The 20473-nt window shown below is 39.3% G+C and overlaps 1 protein-coding gene across 5 annotated transcripts; it reads right to left on the bottom strand.

Moving 5' to 3' along the window:
• Window positions 1–829: 829 nt before the first annotated feature.
• On the bottom strand, window positions 830–19388 carry tbx2b (T-box transcription factor 2b). Of its 5 annotated transcripts, none has more exons than XM_035760009.2 (7): window positions 10009–10834; window positions 8569–8845; window positions 7012–7158; window positions 5448–5524; window positions 4967–5148; window positions 3527–4137; window positions 830–2542 (listed from the first exon to the last, which is right to left on the bottom strand). In XM_035760009.2, exons 1-7 carry the CDS (start codon window positions 10365–10367, stop codon window positions 2108–2110), a joined length of 2088 nt encoding a protein of 695 aa, XP_035615902.1. In that variant the 5' UTR covers window positions 10368–10834; the 3' UTR covers window positions 830–2107. The 5 variants fall into 5 exon arrangements, with proteins under 5 accessions (XP_035615902.1, XP_035616047.1, XP_035616129.1 ...); XM_035760154.2 differs by having other exon boundaries at window positions 831–2542; window positions 4967–5130; XM_035760236.2 differs by lacking the exon at window positions 10009–10834 and adding an exon at window positions 19259–19388 and having other exon boundaries at window positions 832–2542.
• Window positions 19389–20473: the final 1085 nt, after the last annotated feature.

Below are 20473 nucleotides of genomic sequence, written 5' to 3'. Positions count from 1 at the left end.
TTTGACCCTCCTTAAAAAGTCCATTCTTGTTGATTTGAGTAGACCTATGAACTACCCTATGTGTGTCATACAGTTTTTCCCATTCACTCAAACAGTTAACTGCGTCTATAGGCCAAGTGCTATTGAACGTGCAGAGGATATGTGCAGTTGAAGTGGAGAGGGGGAGACGGAAGTTCAGTGTCTCGCCCTCCTTTAAATACTCCTATATTACTATTCTGTTCTATTAATAGTAGAATACAGACAATACTACAGGAAACACTTATATAAACACTAACAGTAGCTCCGTTTAAAAAGAGATGCCCTGCATGTCATCACTCACGCTCCTCTATTCAACGGCATCGCAATGTAAATATGACAATTATTATAGGCCTAATAGTTATGAGAATACAATTATTTGGAACTAATGACAGTTATACATTCTACATTGCTCTTATGAACAGAAATATACAATACATCGATTTGCCTTTTCAATATGATATAATGTAATATTTCGTTTGAATTTGTTACACAGTCATCACTGATAAAGCACTAGAGAAATACTGGGCTGAAAAACTTGAATTTTATCCTCAAATATACTGCCGACAGGGGGCATCATACACTAAGATAACTACTTAGGTCTTATTTCAATTTGTAAGGGGAATTATCATTCATTTAGAGGCCTCATTCATCTGATGTTGGGAGATAATAATAATCATAATTAAGCTATAATTATAAAAATAGGTAGCATATATACATTATTAATAATTCATTTAAATTATTATTATTATTATTATGAATTTCAAAGATACTTTAACTGTCTGTATCCAATAGGTACAAAATATGAGTGAACACAACTTTAACACATTGTTTTATTTTAATTGAAATTGTGAGATAATTCAACAAAAAATCACAACCAGCATAAGCGAGATACGCTTTCAATTGAATTTTAAATATATTTATATATATATATATATATATATATATATATATGCATTATGCCCCATTTAAAGAGAACTGTTATCATCCTCTCCTGTGTTGGAGTGAAATGACCTGAGGTTTTCCTACATCTCTGCCTCTCCTGCAGAGGTAATGTCAGTCAGGTAATGTGACAAATAGGCAGCTTTCTCTCTGTCTATCTCTCTTTCTCTCTTTGCTGATATTAGTTTTTGCAGACAGAGATAAACATGGCACACATGTTAGTTTCCTTCATGTGTCACAGGCAGATAATCAGCTATGCATTACAGATAAAAACTTTCTGGTTCAAACCAACAAGCGCCTAATAGCTTTCATTTTCAGAATACGTTCATGTAAAATAAAAAAGAATAAAAAGCAACGAGTTAAACTCTAAATATTATATACACGTCAATGTACAGTCTTAAATAAATTAATACCAATTGCATATTCTTGGATTCCTTTATAGCTTATTTACAGAATGTATTTTAATTACATAAATAATTCAAACAAAAAAATCTGTCAGAAACGATAGGCCTAAGCGTTCTTCTATCAATTATTTTTCACGGAACGTTCATTTTATGCATCCCTTTTGAAATAATAGCCTATGTTTTAAAAACTTTTGGGATGTAGCTTGTTTTCCTGTCGTTTTACAGGTTGCACCTTCTCCATAATGCGGGCAAAACGCACACCAGGGTTCATTCAGTACTTATGCTGCTGTAGTGCTCTCATCATTAAAAAAAGCACGTCTATTGATTATAGTTTGAAACTGTTCTCTCTTCAGTCCCTAAAAACAATGCCACGACGTTGCCACTGTCGTTTAACATCATTATGCTCGACATGAAGAATGTTGTTAGTAGGTTTTCCTCCTTGCGGTATCCTCTTAGTGTGCTCTAGTTTTAGCCAGGCGCCTAAAAATTCAGTGCCCACTTTTGGTTTTCATATTATTTCGATGCTTCAGTTTCCTATAATATTGAAAGCGTACCCCACACAGAAACAGTAAGTGACGACGCTGGTTCTCTCTCCTTCATTCCCTGCCTCTTTTCTCAGTCCAGGCGCGCGAAAAGGTAGGCCTGTATTGACATTTCCTCGCATAATGTGCTGTACAAAATGTTCCATAAAGTCCTCTGATATTTCAAGCCAAGTCGTGGTGGAATATATTATTCCATTAGTGAGATCACTTAGGAGAGTCTCTCGGGGGGTACGTCTCTCTCTGGCTCTCCAGGCCGCTCACTAGTCTCTGGATGTTTTGGAGCTCATTGATAGAGTCCTTCATCGATTTGGGGGAGCTGGTCCTATGACTCGACCCCGCTTTGTGGCTGTGAAGCTCAGGCACGGGACTCGTCTCCCTGCTGCCCGATTTGGACGACTCTGAGCTGGGGTTTAGGCCGCCTGGCAGGCCGGTGGTGAATAGACTTGTGCTCTGGGCCATAGACACGGGGAGCTGATAAGGGTTGAACCGGAGCCGGGGGCGGGAGCTGGTGAGGAAGGGATTTCTCGAGAGCGAACTGGCTGTAGTGCTAGCGGGCATGGCGGAGGCCGCGGCGGCAGCGGCAGCCATGTAGGTGTACGGGTACGGGAACAGGCCTCCAAAGGTCGGCATGGAAATGCCCTGAAATCAGACAGGAGAAAATGACAGTTAGTACCGGGACCGTGATAGTGATATATTCAGACCACGATGTAGCCTACTCAAATGACTAGGCTTACTGAACCTTGGGGAGCCAGCTCAACGACCAGATTACGCACGGCCTGAATAGCTAGTTCACTTCAATAATTAAACCTACAAGGAATTCGTCTTCTACGATGTTAAAGAACCATTTAGAATAATGAAGGTTATATGGATGGGATGTTAAAAAGGAGAATACTTATTCGCATTCCAAAGGGAGGTAAATAAAAGCCAGGCCTCTCGTTTTTACTCCCACACATTCCCTATGAGTGGTTGATTTATGGGTGGTCTTTTTTATTTATTTATTTATTTATTTTACTAGGCAAGTCAGTTCAGAACACATTCTTATTTTCAATGACGGCCTAGGAACAGTGGGTTAAGGGGCAGAACAACAGATTTGTACCTTGTCAGCTCGGGGATTCGAACTTGCAACCTTTCGGTTACTAGTCCAACGCTCTAACCACTAGGCTACCTGCCGCCCCGTCTTCCAAAGCATGTTCTTTTAAAACAAATATCAGACTGCTTTGAAACACCATTAACAGAACTGTTGTTCAAACTAATAATAATAATATAGGCCTAGACATGTATTGGTCGCTCTTCTGGCAGCATGTATCCTCTCACTGCGTTGTGTGCAAGAGCCCCAGGGCTCCCTAATCCTAGTGGCAGTGACCTGATAACTGCGCATTTTTAGTTATGCCGAGATTTGGCCTGCTAAATGTGTCCAGTCACATGTGCAATACAAGGCGTGTACAGTGGACATACTTTAGTTTACTTGTAAGACTCGTGCTTTGTCAGTCAACGTCTATTCTAGTGCTAAATAATAATGTCCCCAACGGTGGTTGGCGCCATGAAACGAGCACAAAGGGCTATAAGTGATCACCGAATTCAAACAAACAATTTGTTACCGTGTAAAATTAAAGTCGCCCTTACCTGAGAGGCGAGCATGTGCTGCGATAGATGGAAGGGGAAAGGGTTCGGCGCGCCCCCGGTGCCCTGTGCGGAGAGGCTGCCGTTGTCCATACCACTTGCCCCGGATACCGAGGCCAATAGATGTCCCATGCTCATGGCAGAAAACGCACCTGGGCCCATAGCGAACTGCCCAGGGTGAAATAGCATTTGTCCGGCGTTCATTGGATTAAAAAACTGCTGGCTGTGCAAACCAGACAGGGCCAGACTCTGCAGGTGGCTCGCGCTGAAGTGTGAGGGGCTCTCTGTTTGAACCATGAGCGGGGAGAAACTTTCTTTGGTTGCGCTTATCGCGCCGCTGTCTGCGGTGTCCTTTTTTGACGAATCTGTAGTGTCTTTCCTGTGCCTGTTCTCCGTTTTGTCTCCTTTCTCAAGGTTCCTTATACTGAATATGGAATCGCTCGACTTTCTTGAGTCCGGATAGTCTTTCTTTTCCAGACTCGGCTTTTCCTTCACCCGGTCCTCGCACCTCGGGCTGAAGGGAGAGGGCGGCTCGGGTTCAGGGCTGTTCGATGCGGTACAACGCTCATCCTGATGATCAAGTTCTTGCTCACTGTCAGTACAGGCTTTATCATCTGTAATAAAATACAAAAAAGTTGTAGTCAGAATTGGCTGTAAGTTTTGTAGGCTTAAATGTAAAATAACTGACAAAATGCCATGTCATGCTCAGACTTATTTTTATTTTTTTTTTAATAATGGAAAGTAACATTTCAGTTGAAACGGCAGTGGTTAAAACATTCACAAGCACACGTGATGATTTTAATTGTACAGTCATGATTCAGTGTCAACATGCCATGTTAACCGTTTCCTTCCTACATGTCAGCCCAAGAGTTTGCCTCGGAGCGTTAACATGGGGCTTTATGTTGTATTTTTAGGAGGCCAACTCTCTTTGTTTCCTCAGAGTAAATAGACTTCAGGTATGAATCGAAAGTTGAGCGGACAGCAGTTGCTGTTTTTCGATGGTCAAATAGCCTGATTAAGTCTATGCATTACAAGACGAAACAGTTTGTAATATTTCTATAATATTTCTATAATATTTCTATAATAAGTGAGTTGAACAAATAGCCTGTCACAAAATAACACTTTAAATCTGAAGAACAGGAGCTGCTGAAAACATTCAAAGTACATTTTGTAATTAGAAAATGTACTATAATACTGTGTTTTCTTGGTAAATTGCACATAGATTTGGACATAATACATGAAATGAAGTGGACACAAACCGTATACTGTTGCAAAGCACAATGTGGGTATAGGCCTATAGCCTATTCTCTTAATAGGCTAAATTACTAGAGGATTTGGCATTATTGTCGACTTATGTCAGCCACCGTAAATCTAAATGCCATTGGCCTTATGTTTAAGCCTATCAAACGAATTGAGATTTAGGTTACATATAATTTATCTTACCTGGGCTGATTCGACTAAGCGGGCTGGATCCAGGTCCGATTGGAGAGTGTGCACCGTCTCTGCCGGTTGTTGGTTCACTAGACGAGGCATCAGAGTCGCCCCCGTCTCGGTCTGCTTTGCATTGGTCTTCATACATCCGCAGAGAGGGAAGGGTCAACTGTTTCCTAGAGTTGAACGGTTCCCTTTTAATAATAGTGGGTACATGTATTCAAGTAAGGCATCCATACACCATTAACATGACATCAGGGCAGCTGTGGGCCGACCTACATTCAATGATAAGCCTACATCAGAGTTGACATGCATTTTGTCATTTTTATTTTGTTAACTAATAAACAGTTGAAATTGAATAACGTTGGGGCATGGCTAAAACATGCATAACATATGTCCTATGCATATGATAGTATTATGATAAATATAATTTATATAGAAGTAAGGCCAGAATACACAATGTGATGGGCGAATCGACATAGCCTATGCTTACCTTTTCTCTCTTCTTCCATTTCCGGTGTCTCTGAATCCTTTGGCAAAAGGGTTATTATCAATCTTCAGCTGTGTTATCTGAGGACAGGAAATGGAGAAAATATATTAAACAGTGCTGGGTGTAAACAAGATAAACCATGAAAAATAGACCTAACCAAGACGTTAGAATTAACTACTAGTAGTAGTAGTAGTAGTAGTCGTCGTAGTAGGCCTTAACTCGGCCTATAGGTACAGGCCTAATAATGAATTGACCTATATATATGGTCACGTGTTTTTCTCAACATTATTTATTCTGATATATTTCTCCCACACACATAGTGTCCCGTTAAACACACCGAACAGAACTCACTCTGTTGAAAGTAAGTACCGGTAGATGTTGCATTATTAATGGAGGATTAATGACGAGGCGTTATTCTCACGACCCCCATGAGAAACATTGTTTCTCCATCCATTTTTTTCGGATATCTGAGTGGGGGCGACTTGAACAGATGACTGACTATCTTATCCATAATTAATTATGTGGTTTGGATCATTGCTACTTCATGCAAGGCTTGTATGGAACAAATACTGCATGGGCTTTGTAGCCACCCCCGTCACTGGAACCGCTGTGCAAGCTGCTTGGTTTGTCCTGTTTCCCCCCTCCTCATCTTGTATGGAACTCTTGAGGAATTCGCGAATCGACCAATCAGGGAATCGCAGTTCCCCGTCTGTCACGGTTTGATTGCGCAGGCAGCCTCTGACACTGTGTAGCTCGCGGACAAACTGGCGAGGGTAGTGCCTTCTCATCGATTGTGATTTTTTGCCATAAACTTTAAGATAGCAACAAGACCACCACAGGCCCCTCTGACACGAACGCCAATTAGACTCAAGGAGGGGGAGAAGAGAGGGGCTCGCAGGGAGCTAGATAATTTTAGACTGCAACTAAAATAAATACTCAATTACATCAAATCTAAGAATTACTGACACCCCGAAGAACCATGAGATATCCGTCTTTAACCAAATGGTGTCTGTGTCCAAAGATGCGCCATCTAATTAGATTTGAATGGAATTGTAGCCTTTAGTCAACAGCAGCAACTCGTCCATAGTCCATAGCCCATAGACGGAAAGACAACAAGATAACGTTTTCAAATACGTATTTTACTAGGCAAATATATGCCTGCAATTGTAGGCTAAACTGGTTACGTCATTTGACAATGACGACCAACATGCAGTTTGATTGGGCAGGTGCATTTAGTCCTACAGATTAAAAACCCTGCAGAAACGGTTTCACTGTAAAACTTCGGACTAAATTTGTCAACAAAGATCATTAAATGCAACAAGGTTGTACAAACGAGTGAGGCCATCGAATTCCACAAATGAGCCAACTTTTCACAGCATAAAAACAAACAAAACAAAAACGAAATGAAACCTCAGATTAACATTTTGCTGATAGAAAATCGTGGCATGTATGTGAATACAGGCCCAACCTCACATGGCAAGGTTATTTCATGGCCTCTAACATTAATGTAGCCTGTGTTAAATTCCACTTTATTGTACTGTATCGTGTAGGCTACTGTATTGCTTACCTTGTCGTTTTGATAAGCTGTGACAGCGATGAAGTCTGTCTCTGGGAACACGTATGTCCTAAACGTGCTGTAGGGGAGCTTCAGGATGTCGTTGGCCCTCACGATATGAAACCTGGGCTGGTATTTGTGCATGGAATTAAGAATCGTCTGTGGAGCGAAGGGAAAAAAAGAATTATTATCATTTCATCGACACCATCTGATGCTAGGCCTATCTCAAAGTCACTCTTAGGCCCATACGTGAGTAATACAATACAATCATGTACATCACATTAAGTTAATATATGTTATTATTATTTCTTATAAAGATGATCATTCATAACAATAAGTAGGTCTATTCAGAATTGGGCCTACTGCGTATTCTTAGAATGCAAGAGAACACACCTTTGGTCAACACAGATCGAGATAGAAAACAATACTAAAGATAAACATTCATGTAATATTGGCATTATCACATATGCTGGCTAATCTACTGGGTATCTGATAACATTTATAACACATGTATATTCTATACATTCATTAAATACTACAACATGTAGGCCTGTACACACTGACTGGATAATTAAAGATACAGGTTGGATAGCATATGGTAAAATGTAGGCCTAGATCTATTAAAACACGGTCTGCAACATTTAGCAAAAACGTCTGGATGCGTCTGGCATGTAAATGTTAAATTTGTTTACAGTCGGTTTGTTTGCACATAGGTTTGTGAGCATTGAACAAACACACGCTGTAACATTGCAGCTTCTCTCTAGCCGACTTTCTGAGGCATCCATAATTCTCCTCTTCTCCGCGGTTTATTTTTTACAGTAGGCTACAAACAGCACTTCAGGGACCAACAGCGAAACATGATCGGTCTTCGAGTTCGAGTACAGGCTACATCCACACATTGTTTTTATTCCAAGCTGCTCAAGACAGTGAGGCTAGGTCAGAATAAAGCAATCAAACCCTATTTCCACTCTACCCAGTTTCCTTGACCAGATTTCTGACTCTCATAATCCCCATTTCTCAAGAATTCCCCCTTTGCTTATATGATTTTTAAAAAAAATAGCACATCTAATACTTGAATCGTGATTTAAATCCTCTTCCTCAATCGTGTAAAACTTAGTTTTATAAATGTGTAAATGCGTTATATTATTAACATACTATATCTACCAACAACAAGAGCATTCGTGATATTAGATTTATAGTCTACTTTTATGAAGCTTTAGACAATAATATATTGGGAGATCATATTTGGAAACAGGCCTATGTCGACATTGAACAGTGGGGGCATGTCCTTCCTGCATGTCGACAGTGGCAACAGCGTGGCAATACTAAGCCATACATATTGGGGAAAATACAGTGCCAATACATTAGGCCCACTAAAATAATGTTGCAAATAGAATAAGAGTATCCAAGAAATATAGACACATCTCGCTCATAAAATCCAACAGTATCTGTTTTTAAATACACTGTCACTCCATAACCTAAAACATATGCTGTATAAAATGTGTGTCATGTATTATTATTAATCACAAATACAATTGCGTGTTTAAATGTGAATAAAAGTCAACATACAGTACTTACAAATCCATGCTTGTCCGATATATTGTTGGTCAGCTTCAGTTTATGAAAAGCAACAGGCTTGGCCATCCACTGCTCTCCCGTAGCCGGGCTATCCGGGTGAATGTACATTCTTTTGGGCATCTCCGGATCGGCCTTTCCCGCTACCATCCAGCGAGAATTGTGGAACTTGTAGCGGCAGTCGTCGGCAGCGACTATATCCATCAATAGAATATACTTGGCTTTTTTATCAAGCCCATTTATTCTGACTTTAAACGGAGGAAACATTCTCCTGGAAGACAGACAAATATGCGTGGAATTAACTGCATGTAGGCTTATTCATAAACATATGACATTTAATGTTGTCAGAAAAGACACAAAAATCTGGCAATAACATTGTATTAAGATGTCATTAGGCGAGTCGCGCTCTCCTTTGTGTCCAGGGAAAATGCAACACTATTTAATCGACATAGGCAAATTATAAAGTAATATTAATTGACAGAACTGTTCTTTATAATAAAATAATTCAATCGAATTATGTACATGCAACTTTGAAAATACCATAATAGTTGTAGGAAATAAAACGAATAAGTTATCGGCCTAATAACCTACTTAAAAGTATTCTGTATTTATTTGATGATTATAATATTTATATTATAATATAATATTTTAGGAATTCGTCTGTAATCAGTCAAGTGAAATATATTTATGACATGACACTATCACTTAGGTTAAATCACAATCCTCTTTTCCCAGTCTGTCAGTCTGTTTACAAAATCCAGAAGCTCAACTGTCATGACAGAATGCAGTTTGATCCATATGCTGGTATCGTTTTGCTGACTAAAGCCAGTGGAGGGTTTTTTCCCTCTCTGGCAAGACTACTAAACCTAAACCTAACTCAAAACGGCTCGTCTTTAATGCATTCAACATTTTCTAAATATAGCAAGTATTGATCCTTTACGGTCTCTGATAGCGTCTGGAGGAGACGCTGTCAAAGACGCTCCGAACTTGATTATAACAATCGTACCATCGAAACTAAATAAAATGCTATAAATCAGGTCACAATAGTACGCTGTGATTGTATTTATCACTTTTAAGTTAAATAATTAACTTATTTCTATAATAAACTAGGCCTATACGTTAAAGAACAGACAATAATCTACAAAGAATAACATCACATAGCGCCAGTCTAGCCTACAGCAGGCCCTGTAATATTGTTTCGCTGTAATCCTAAATGTAACTACCTCTTTCGAACCCTCTTGCTTTCGCCATTATCTTTCTGAAGCGTTACAGAATAAATCTGAACACAAGGCACATCTGAACACAAAGCCTATACAGTATGGACAATATTTGTCCCACCAAGATTTACATGCTATTATCGCCATTGATGGACAGAGAACAACCATGACGCTGTAGTCAGCCTCGCTTGCAATAATTATCAGAGCGCACTCTCACCTTCCAGATTTGGTAATAACCATCTCTGTTCCTATTTTGTGAAACTGGTCCCATAGGTCCTTGGCCTCCAGTGTGACTTTAGGGTCGTCCTCCACCTCTTCCTCGGGCTCCAGGCTCTTCAGGCTGCGGAGATGAGCCGCCTGGTGGTGGTGGCTGAGAGCCGGGTGGAGCCCTGCCTCCGCGGCTCCAACGAGGTGGTCCGACATGGGCTTAGTAAGAGCCGCGTGAGGCAGAGTGAGCGTCGGGAAGAAGGAAGGCTGCGCGGCCGCTAGGAAAGCTGACATGGAGAAGTCGGTCGGCCGGTGAGCGTGGAAAGGGTGATAAGCCATGGCAGTCCCTGTGAAAACTGGATCTCTCATCGGTGCATCCAAAATATCGAAGTGAAATTATGATATACAGTGCGATTCTCCCCCCTCGGCAAAAACAGTAGGACAATTTCCAGAATAATGTATTGTTATTTCTGTAAGAAGTATACAGAAGTAATGTCGAATACTGTGCCAGATAGGCTATGAATAGACGGGTTATAGACGGTTATTAGCAGAAAAAACTGAATTGATAGGAACTAGCCTATACTACACGTAAACTCCCGTTGCTGGTACCTCCACGAAGTGCAGTAACAATATCAGTCAAAGATAGTGAAGCAGCTACGCTTTGAGAGCAGAATCGGGGTTTCCTTCTTTCTCTCGACCAGTCGCTTTGAGAAAAATAAGATGTGCCTCTCTGAAGGCTGAAGCAATCATTCCACACGGACACGGAGTTGAAATGGTCTTGCCCTGTTCACCGAAGAACTGTGACTATCTCACATGTTCTTCCTGCCTCGATCCCAACACTAATGAACCAAGCCCCTTTGATTGCTGATTTTACGCTTTCTGGACCAATTGTGGGCCTCTATAGGCGTGGTTTTGACAGCTCCTGCCAGACTCGGAGAGAGGGGGGTGGACAATAAGGTGTCGGAAGCATTAGCAGTAAGAAAACATGTCAACAGAATATAATATTAACCAATGACAGGAAAGCTCGGGAAATCCCACCCCCATCTCCAAGCCAAACACCGGGTCAGCCCTCAATTCTTGACCGGTGGAGGCATCACCTCGGTCGGCTTGCGCTTTATACTTTCGATGAGGTGCATAACTCCAGCCCAGAACCGGTGCCCGAATAGATAGCCTACGTTTATTGCACTGTAGTCGCTTCCATTATAGCCTATAGGTAGGCAAAATAATGTTAGTAGGCTATACCGGTGATTGATTTTTTAAAGTATGAAGAAGATTCCAAATAGATTCGTTGTGGTTCCATTCCATGTTAAGATTATATTATCAGTTTAGGTCCTCGTCATTTTTTACCTCATAACCATTCTATCTAGTTTCGTTTGTTTAGAAATCCGCGTGCAGTTTTATCTGTTTAAGTGTTTATCTTGGTTTGGCCATAATAACATACAGTTCCATCACTGCTTGTGCGTAATGATAGACTACGCTGAGACGGTAAGAGAGTCCACAGCCTCCCGTACCTGAATGGTAGGCTATCGGACTCGATTTAGTGATTATATTCTAGGGCTGTCGATTTCCGTGACTCGCTGCTGTTTTGTGAACGCTTCACCGCAAGGACAGCGACTAATAAACCGGACATTGCCACTTTAAAAACAGCCCCGGGTCATTCGAAAAGCGCAGGACCAGATGCTGCATCGAAGCATGAAGGAAAGAAAACAGATGAATGAATGAATTTCGAGAGCAAAATTGACAGATAAAACGCGGTAAGTGCTTGCTTATAGCCTTACAGAAAGTAAATATATATTGTTTTTCTGACGTGTAACCTATGTCCCCTTCACAAAATAAATAATTCCTGCACACGTTATAACCTACGCAAAGTGAATTATTGTACATTCACTTTATTTGATTGCCTTATATCCTAAATAGTGAAAATAATAAAACCAGGAATAGCCTATCGATAGCTATCCGATACTATACTGTATTCCTTTAATTCTAATATGATCTTATTCGCTCTCATTTTCAGCATAAACTGACACAGCAATGATATGATTTATAATACATTGTCATGGGCAGGCTCTCTTCTGAGCGTGAGGGAACAACTGTGTCCGGACTCGCCTGGGCTGTTTGTTGGCATGTGTCAAACCACATACACGTACATTACAGACTTCAGACCTTTGCAACGAACCCTACGGCGACCCGAACAGAAACTCGGTCTCGGTACTGCTCTGTTGCACCTTTAAGAAATCCATTCTGTGGACCCTAGACTTGATTAACATGGATTCGGTTTGTTAAAGAGCCGTTTGGCGCCAGTCGGCTGACGCACCACAATAAGAGCAGACTCTTGTCACTTCATATTTACCCTAAAATCCTACCAGCGAGCGCCGTCCAATCCCCCTTGCCATCCACACCAAAGCTGCGGTTTATGCTTTGCGTTTAGGGGCTGAGAATGCACTTTCGGAATGATTATTACTTTGCATCAAAATGTGAAAATGTGGATATAGACGGAACAGTCTGCCCAGAAGTTGATCCGACGCATACAAGTAGAACCGGTTCCGCTCTAGCTCAATCCAGAACATCGTCACTTCGACATAAAAACTGAAACAAAAACGAATAATCCTTCCGAATAAATCCTTCAGATACAAACCACACATTTCCGATTAACCATTATATTGCCGGTTGAATCGGTGTTTTGTGTAGGTCTTACATTTCCTCCTTAACGGTGTTCGCACATCTCCATTGACATTAGTGTCAATAGAATATTACACATTCCTTTCCAAGTGCATGTCGAGAGCTTGAAGGATTTACATTAGTTAAAAAAAACGTAATGAAATTAAACGTAATCTATGCTTAAAAGTAGCCTACTTTTGAGAGTTTCACACATTTTGAATGGTATAAAGTGCAGTAGCTATTGACCTTGTTTGGTGCTCTGTTCTACTATCTTATTCCAGCCTTTATTCATATGATGTGATTAGTCATGTATCACTAATGGGAAAATAAAATATTACCCACCCTGTAGCATGTTCCTTGGTGGTAAGAGGTGAGACACTTGTTGCTTATATCTGAATCCAGAGTCAGTGGAATATTTTCGGAACATTGATCACTTGTTTTTGCAGACCTACTCTATTAAAACCCGACTGACGTCTCTGTGCACTATGCAAACGAATTTCTATTTATTACAAAACTCATTTTGCTTCCAATACCATTTTTTAAGATCTGAGAGACATTCTGTAAATGGTTTTATAAACTTATCACACCAGCCGTGCTCAAATTTGTAGTGAATTTATTTAGGGCTTGTTGTCAATACATTTTGTGATCACAGCGAGCAGAATAAAACGTGTAGGCAGGCCTTCATCAGTCTTGATCTGAATAAATTATTCTGCATAACCTAATTGGAATCTTTATGTTGTGGCCTAAACTTAAAGCAATCAGGTAAATTGAGATTCTTTATTTCGTTTCAATTATGAAGAATATAATCAGAATAATGAAAGTTGTTGTTATAATAGGTTAAGGGTGGTCAATTATGCATAATGGATAAGGATATAACATTTGGCTACTAATTTTCTAGCTCATTAGGCCCAGCATGTTTCATCATTTAGTTTTGTGAATATAGTGTTCTTATTAAACCTTTGAAATTACAGATAGGGAATCTATTATGTATAGGGCTACAGTTTCAGTGGTATTTATCATTAAGCCTATTTTAGATCTATTTGATTTAGTTTGAATTAAGGATCATTTATTTTTATCAATCTCACATCTTTAAAGCGCTATGCTTCCTTTAAAAAAAAAACCTGGTCAGTCTTTGTACTTGTCTGTCATGGTTTTCGTCCTTCATAGGCTATACATTCAACTCGTGGTCGACTGAGTCAGTCAGTAGCCTAGTCAGTGAAATTAAGTGCATTCTAACAGACGCTAACTGCTGCTCGACTGTGTAGAAGACTCGTCGTTAAAGCTTAGCCTACTTACTCAGGTTCAAGTTAGGGATAAGAAACATTCTGAGTGGGAAAAGATCAGCACCACATGGAGAATGTTAATGGTTTTCTATGAATATACTTAAACAACTAATTACATCAACAACGGGTTTGCAATTACGCTGCATGTATTTGCTCTGTATACATACCCTCCATGTAGTGCCTTCAGAAAGTCACCACTACGTTTTCAATATTTCGTTGTGTTACAACCTGAATAAAAAATATATTAAATTGAGATTTGGTATCACTGATCTACACACAATACCCCATAAAGTGAAAGTGGACTTAAGTTGTTTGAAGAAAATGTTCGAAATTTACAAAAAATGAAAAGCTGAAATGTCTTGAGTCAGTAAGTATTCAACCCCTTTGTTATTGGAAGCCTACATAAGTTCAGGAGTAAAAATGTGCTTAACAAATCACAAGATATATGGACTCATTATGTGTTCAATAATAGTGGTTATAGAATTGTTGAATGACTACCCCATCCCCATCACACATCTGTTAGGCCCCTCAATCTGAGTAGTGAATTTCCAGCACAGATTCAACCACAAAGACCAGGGAGGTTTTTCAATGTCTCGCAAAGAAGGGCACCGATTGGTAGATGGGTAAAAGTTTTTAAAAAGCAGACATTGAATATCCCTTTGAGCATCATGAAGTTATTAATTACACTTTGGATGGTGTATCAATACACACAGTTACTACAACGATACAGGCGTTGCTTCCTAACTCAGTTGCCTGAGAGGAAGGAAACTGCTCAGGGATTTCACCATAAGGGAAAACTGAGGATGGATCAACAACATTGTAGTTACTCCACAATGACAGAGTGTAAAGAAGGAAGCCTGTACAGAATAAAACATTTGAAAAACATGCATCCTGGTTGCAACAGGGCACAGAAGTAATATTGCAAAAAATGTGGCAAAGAAATAAACTTTTTTTTCCCTGAATTCAAAATGTTATGTTTGGGGAAAATCCAACAACACATCACTGAGTACCAGTCTTCATATTTTCAACCATGGTGGTGGCTGAATCATGTTATGGGTATGCTTTTCATCAGCAGGACTAGGGAGTTTTTTAGGATAAAAATAAACAGAATACAGCTAAGCACAAGCAAAATACTAGAGGAAAACCGGGTTCATTCTTCTTTCCAACAGACACAGAGACAAAATCACATTTCAACAGGACAATGATGGTGGCAGGTAGCCAAGTGGTTAAGAGCGTTGGACCAGTAACCAAAAGGTCACTGGTTTGAATCCCTGAGCTGGCAAGGTGGAAAATTCTCAGTTTAGACTTATATCGGCTTGAAAATCTATGGCAAGACTTAAAAATGGCTTTCTAGCAATGATCAACAACCAATTTGACAGAGCTTGAAGAATTATAAAATAATAATTAATGGGCAAATATTGTACAATCCAGGTGTGCAAAGCTCTTAGAGACTAACCCAAGAAGCATCAAAGCTGTAATCCCTGCCAAAGGTGATTCTAACATGTATTGTCTCAGGGGGGTGAATACTTATCTAATCAAGGCATATTAGAGTTATAATTTGTATGAATATTTTATAAATGTTAGAATTATACAGATTATTTTGTGTAGGGCATTGACCAAAATTGACAATTAAATCAATTTTAATCTCACTCTTAACACAACAATGTGGAAAAAGGCAAGGGTGTGAATACATTCTAATGGCAAAAAGCAATCATCAAGTGATATGGTGTTATTACTGATGATTTTTAATCTCGTTCATAACAGAAGCGTTCCCCATTATATCCTACTACCTGTTAAAGCAGAGATGAGAGATGTGGCAATAACGAAAATATTCAGCATATTTCTGTTAAATGTCGAACATAGTCCTTTAGAAATAGGCCATTTATGTCTTTATGCTCGCTCCTGTGCGTGACAAGATATCTGCTCGCCACACCTTGAGATCATTTCCTATGTAAAAGGTTATAACTCCAAAGGACCATACATTATTTTGCATTAAGCCCTAATATAATTTGTTTAAATGCAAGCTTTGGGTGAAAATGTGCAGAAAGAACAGTGCACCTTCAGGGTGTGTTGACCAGCGTGTTACTGATATGCTGCGGGAAAAGTCTAATTACGAAATAACGGGAAACTATTGTAACTATTACAGCCGTATTTGTCTGTAATTTAGTAGGGCTATTGTTATTTTTTAGGCTACTCTCGCTACATTGTTAATTTTTTCCTTTAATATTTTCTTCCCATCTCTCTGCATCATCTCTCCTGCTATATTTAGCCGGTAGACTGAGGCCTTGGCGCCAGACCGTTTAAGACCTGTCAAAGTCCCTCATATTTCCCCTTGTCACATGTATACCCAGCGCCTCCTTCAGCCAGGCTACCACCAACCCCCTCACCCTCACCCTCCTATTCCCCATCTCTCTTTCATTCTCGCTTACTACACTTCTCCGCCCCCTCTAGCGCACACACACACACACACACACACACACACACACACACACACACACACACACACACACACACACACACACACACACACACACACACACACACACACACACACACACACACGGCCTATTTAATTTTCTCTCCATTTCTTCTTCTCCCACTCATTAAAACCGGGTTTTAATCCCTCTTTCCCGCCCTCTGCGAACTTTGTGCAATTTGCTCGTCTTCGTGCTCGTGTTGTCTCATTGACCCGAGTCAGCAGGGCTGCCGGTGGGCTGTCCTGTCCGCTTGGACAAATTGCGACTGATTGATGAAAAATAACAATTCTCACAATGAGCGCTGGTAGCCGAATAGGCGCTCCTCAACCCCCCGCCCCGCCCCTCACAACCAACAACCCAACAGGGCTCAGAGGGTTCAACTAATGGAAGCCCCTAATGCTCTTCCCGACCCTTGGCACCACCAAAACAGCCCCACTAACACTTTGGCAGACAACCCACACACAGATTGAGTCAAACATCCGTTGAACACTTATTGTTCATAAAACACGTTTTGTAAAAGTGGAGGGCAAAAAGACTGTTGTGACAAAATCCCAAACTGGTAATTGCTTATTGATCAACAAATGTGATTCCACTGATGTTATTTTCACGTGCAGCTATCACCTTGAAAGTCGGCTTTAGTAATAATAGGTTAAAAGGAGGTTATTTGTAAAATAGTAGCCCGGAACTGGTGATTATGCCAGGTCCGTGAATTGGAAATATGTTTTATGCTTGAAAATCTACGTTAAATTCTTATTTAGCGAATTGTATATCCATTTGTCTCTGGCGCACAACTTGAATGCTTGAAGCATTTGTCTGGAGAAATTGACAGCTAATATAGCTAATTCTCGTTCCTAATTCTATGTGGTGACAGCCTACCTTTCGCAGGTAGCAACAGGTGGGGGCGCTAAAATGACCCCACGGAACACCCTTAATGCTGCTCTCCAGTCTCCTTGTTACTCCACTAAACCAAAACACTTCATGTTCTCTGTGTTGTTCACTGTTTCCCTCTGTCCAAGTTCATTTGACTGTGATTCAAAGATCTATAGTCTATAGTTTTTGACAAAACAATCTTCCCACCAACATTTACCTGCATTGTCATTGTCTGTGGTTGCAGGGTTGAGTAGGTTACTTTCTAAATGTAATATGTTACAGTTACTAGTTACCTGTCCAAAATTGTAATCTGTAACGTAATTTTTGGATTACCCAAACTCAGTAATCTGTTTACATTGAGTTACTTTTATATTACTTTCCCCTTAAGAGGCATTAGAAGAAGACAAAAATGTATGTTACCAATTGAACGACATCTATGGCCAGATAAAATCAATGTTACAGTTTACATAGCTGGCCATATATGGATGTCAAATGACACTTTATGGGTTGGTTATGTAGGCTTCTTCTAACCCATCGCTTTCTACTGCATATAATAATAGGATTCAATTATATCTTTGCATTAAAAACCAAAGTCTATCAGAATTCCAGTCATTCCAATAAATGTTATACCCCTTGATCTTCAGGAATGGGACTTGGAAATATTGAAATATAGATTAGCCAATTTGTTTTACCTGAGCACAACCCCAAAACTAAGGACTTATTAGCCAGCCCTACTCTGTTGTTTATGATTTTGTTGTCGTGGTGGACTGATTGGGCTCATTGATTCGGGGTAAAAAAAAAAAAAATGCTGCGCTCATGGAATGGCATGATTTGAGCACTAGTGAAAAGTGCTATTTACATGTGAGAAATGAACATTGCTATATGCCTATTGTTTTCCTTTTTGTAGTCAACACTTTGATATCTTGATAATATGCAGCTCTTTAAAGTGCAAATCCACAGAGGAAACAATAACAAAATGGATTCCCCGCCTCTGTTTTGGTAAAAAGCTGAGGGATGGGCCTGAGAAATGTAACCACTCTCAGATGAATAGAAAAGAGCTATGGATGGATTTACAAACATTGGAGAAAAACAAGCTTTTTGGGGATTCTCATGGAGTGTGAAAGTTGACCTAAGCTCATGAGACATTTATAAGTTATATTCTTCAATAATCAATGGATATATATATATATATATATATATATATATATATATATATATATATATATATATATATATATATATTTATAAGTCCACAAATGGATAAAGCAACTACAAACTGCCCCTATTATTATTATTATTATTATTATTATTATTATTATTATTATTATATATTATATATATATATATATATATATATATATATATATATATATATATATATATATATATATATATATATATATATATATATATATATATATATATATATATATATATATATATATATATATATATATATATATATATATATATATATATATATATATATATATATATATATATATATATATATATATATATATATATTATATATATATATATATATATATATATATATATATATATATATATATATATATATATATATATATAGTAAGTCTACCAAAAGTGTGTGAGTTTGAGCATGTGTCTATTAGGCTTTTGGATATAAAAAAATATCAGCATGAATTAGATTTTGCAATAGGCTGGGATCCTCACTATGCAGCTGTTGCAAGAGCGCATTTTTCACTGGCTGTCCACTGGTTTCAAAAACAATGATTGATAGGCAGCTTAAACTGATTTGAATTCAACCATTATTGGGTTCAAATACACATTTAGATTTGTGAACAGCCATCCACAACAACCACAATACGTAAGGCGCAAATAGTTAAATGAGAGAGCAGCAATGTGATTCACATCAATGCGCTATGAAAATATCAATAATAAGTGATATCCGTATCGCCGTAGACGACACCACTGCTGTCATCCTTACCTCCAAGCGTTTATTCAAATTGGTTAATCTTTGGATGCCGACGGCAGTCGCACCATTGGAAGACATAGCTTGGACTGTAGCCTACAAAAGCCTATTCCTGCTCCTTTCCCGCAATCCATCAAACACATTTGGTGTGTCGTCATAGTGGTCTGATTCGCTCAGGTGGAACAAATTTAAACTTCCGCCCCTTTTCAACGCTGATTTTAATGTCACTGAGAAAACACAGAAGTGTCAAAGTTTTTTCGCTTACAATATTTTAGCTGGTAACGTAACTGATTACAGTTACCGTTTTTTGTAATCCCTTACAGATAACGGATTACATGTAATACGTTACTCCCCAACCCTATGTGGTTGAGAGTGAATTGAGTTTTTGTTTACTTTCTGCTTCTGGCAACACAGGTTGAAAGCACAGGTTGAAAGCACACAATACTCCATGCAGCTTCGGGAATTTCCCTTTCCGCTGCCGGCCCTCTCGTCCCCAGATTCCCTACCTTTGATCAGCGAGGCCTGGCCCCAGAGCCACCGGAGCGGTGCAGCATGTGGGATGCTTATTCAATTACAACCCCGTCCGTGACCCTGGCATATATCATTAACCCCCTTACCTTCAATGCAGCGCGCTTTACACATGCGTAATGGGCCAGGTCACAAGTGAACACGTTTTTGCGCTAGCAGGATCTTACTTGAGTGCAAAATAGCATAAAGATGTATTTGTTTGGCCTTCATTGATTTCTGAAAAGATATGGACCAAAATCACTAAATTTACTTACCATCTTTAAGCATATCATGCAATTGTACACACAATTACTTGTTACTTTTATTTCTTATTCTTATCAGTATTAAAAAAAAACTGCATTGTTGGTTAGGGGCTCGTAAGTAAGCATTTCACTGTAAGGTCTACTACACCTGTTGTATTCGGCGCATGTGACTAATACCAGTTGATTTGATTTGATTCACTGAAACTTCCATATCATGGTTTCGGTCGAGTGACATTGAATGGACCTTAATTGATAGTTTAACTGATAACAGTGACTTACATTTAAAACATTTAAAAAAAAATACCCTCAACATACCTCAGAGATGGCAGTTTTAGGATGCTGCTGATAGCAACCTGATAGAATAACATGGCTACTAAATCCATCAGATACCACGCATTATAGCCTAATTATTTTAATTAAATTGTGCGGGTTAAACCGTAGGATATTTTGTGTGAGTGAC

The sequence above is a fragment of the Oncorhynchus keta genome, chromosome 1 (genome assembly GCF_023373465.1).
Source record: "Oncorhynchus keta strain PuntledgeMale-10-30-2019 chromosome 1, Oket_V2, whole genome shotgun sequence".
Lineage (NCBI taxonomy): Eukaryota > Metazoa > Chordata > Actinopteri > Salmoniformes > Salmonidae > Oncorhynchus > Oncorhynchus keta.
The sequence above is the reverse complement of the archived record's forward strand: the minus strand, read 5'-3'. Positions and strand labels throughout refer to the sequence as shown.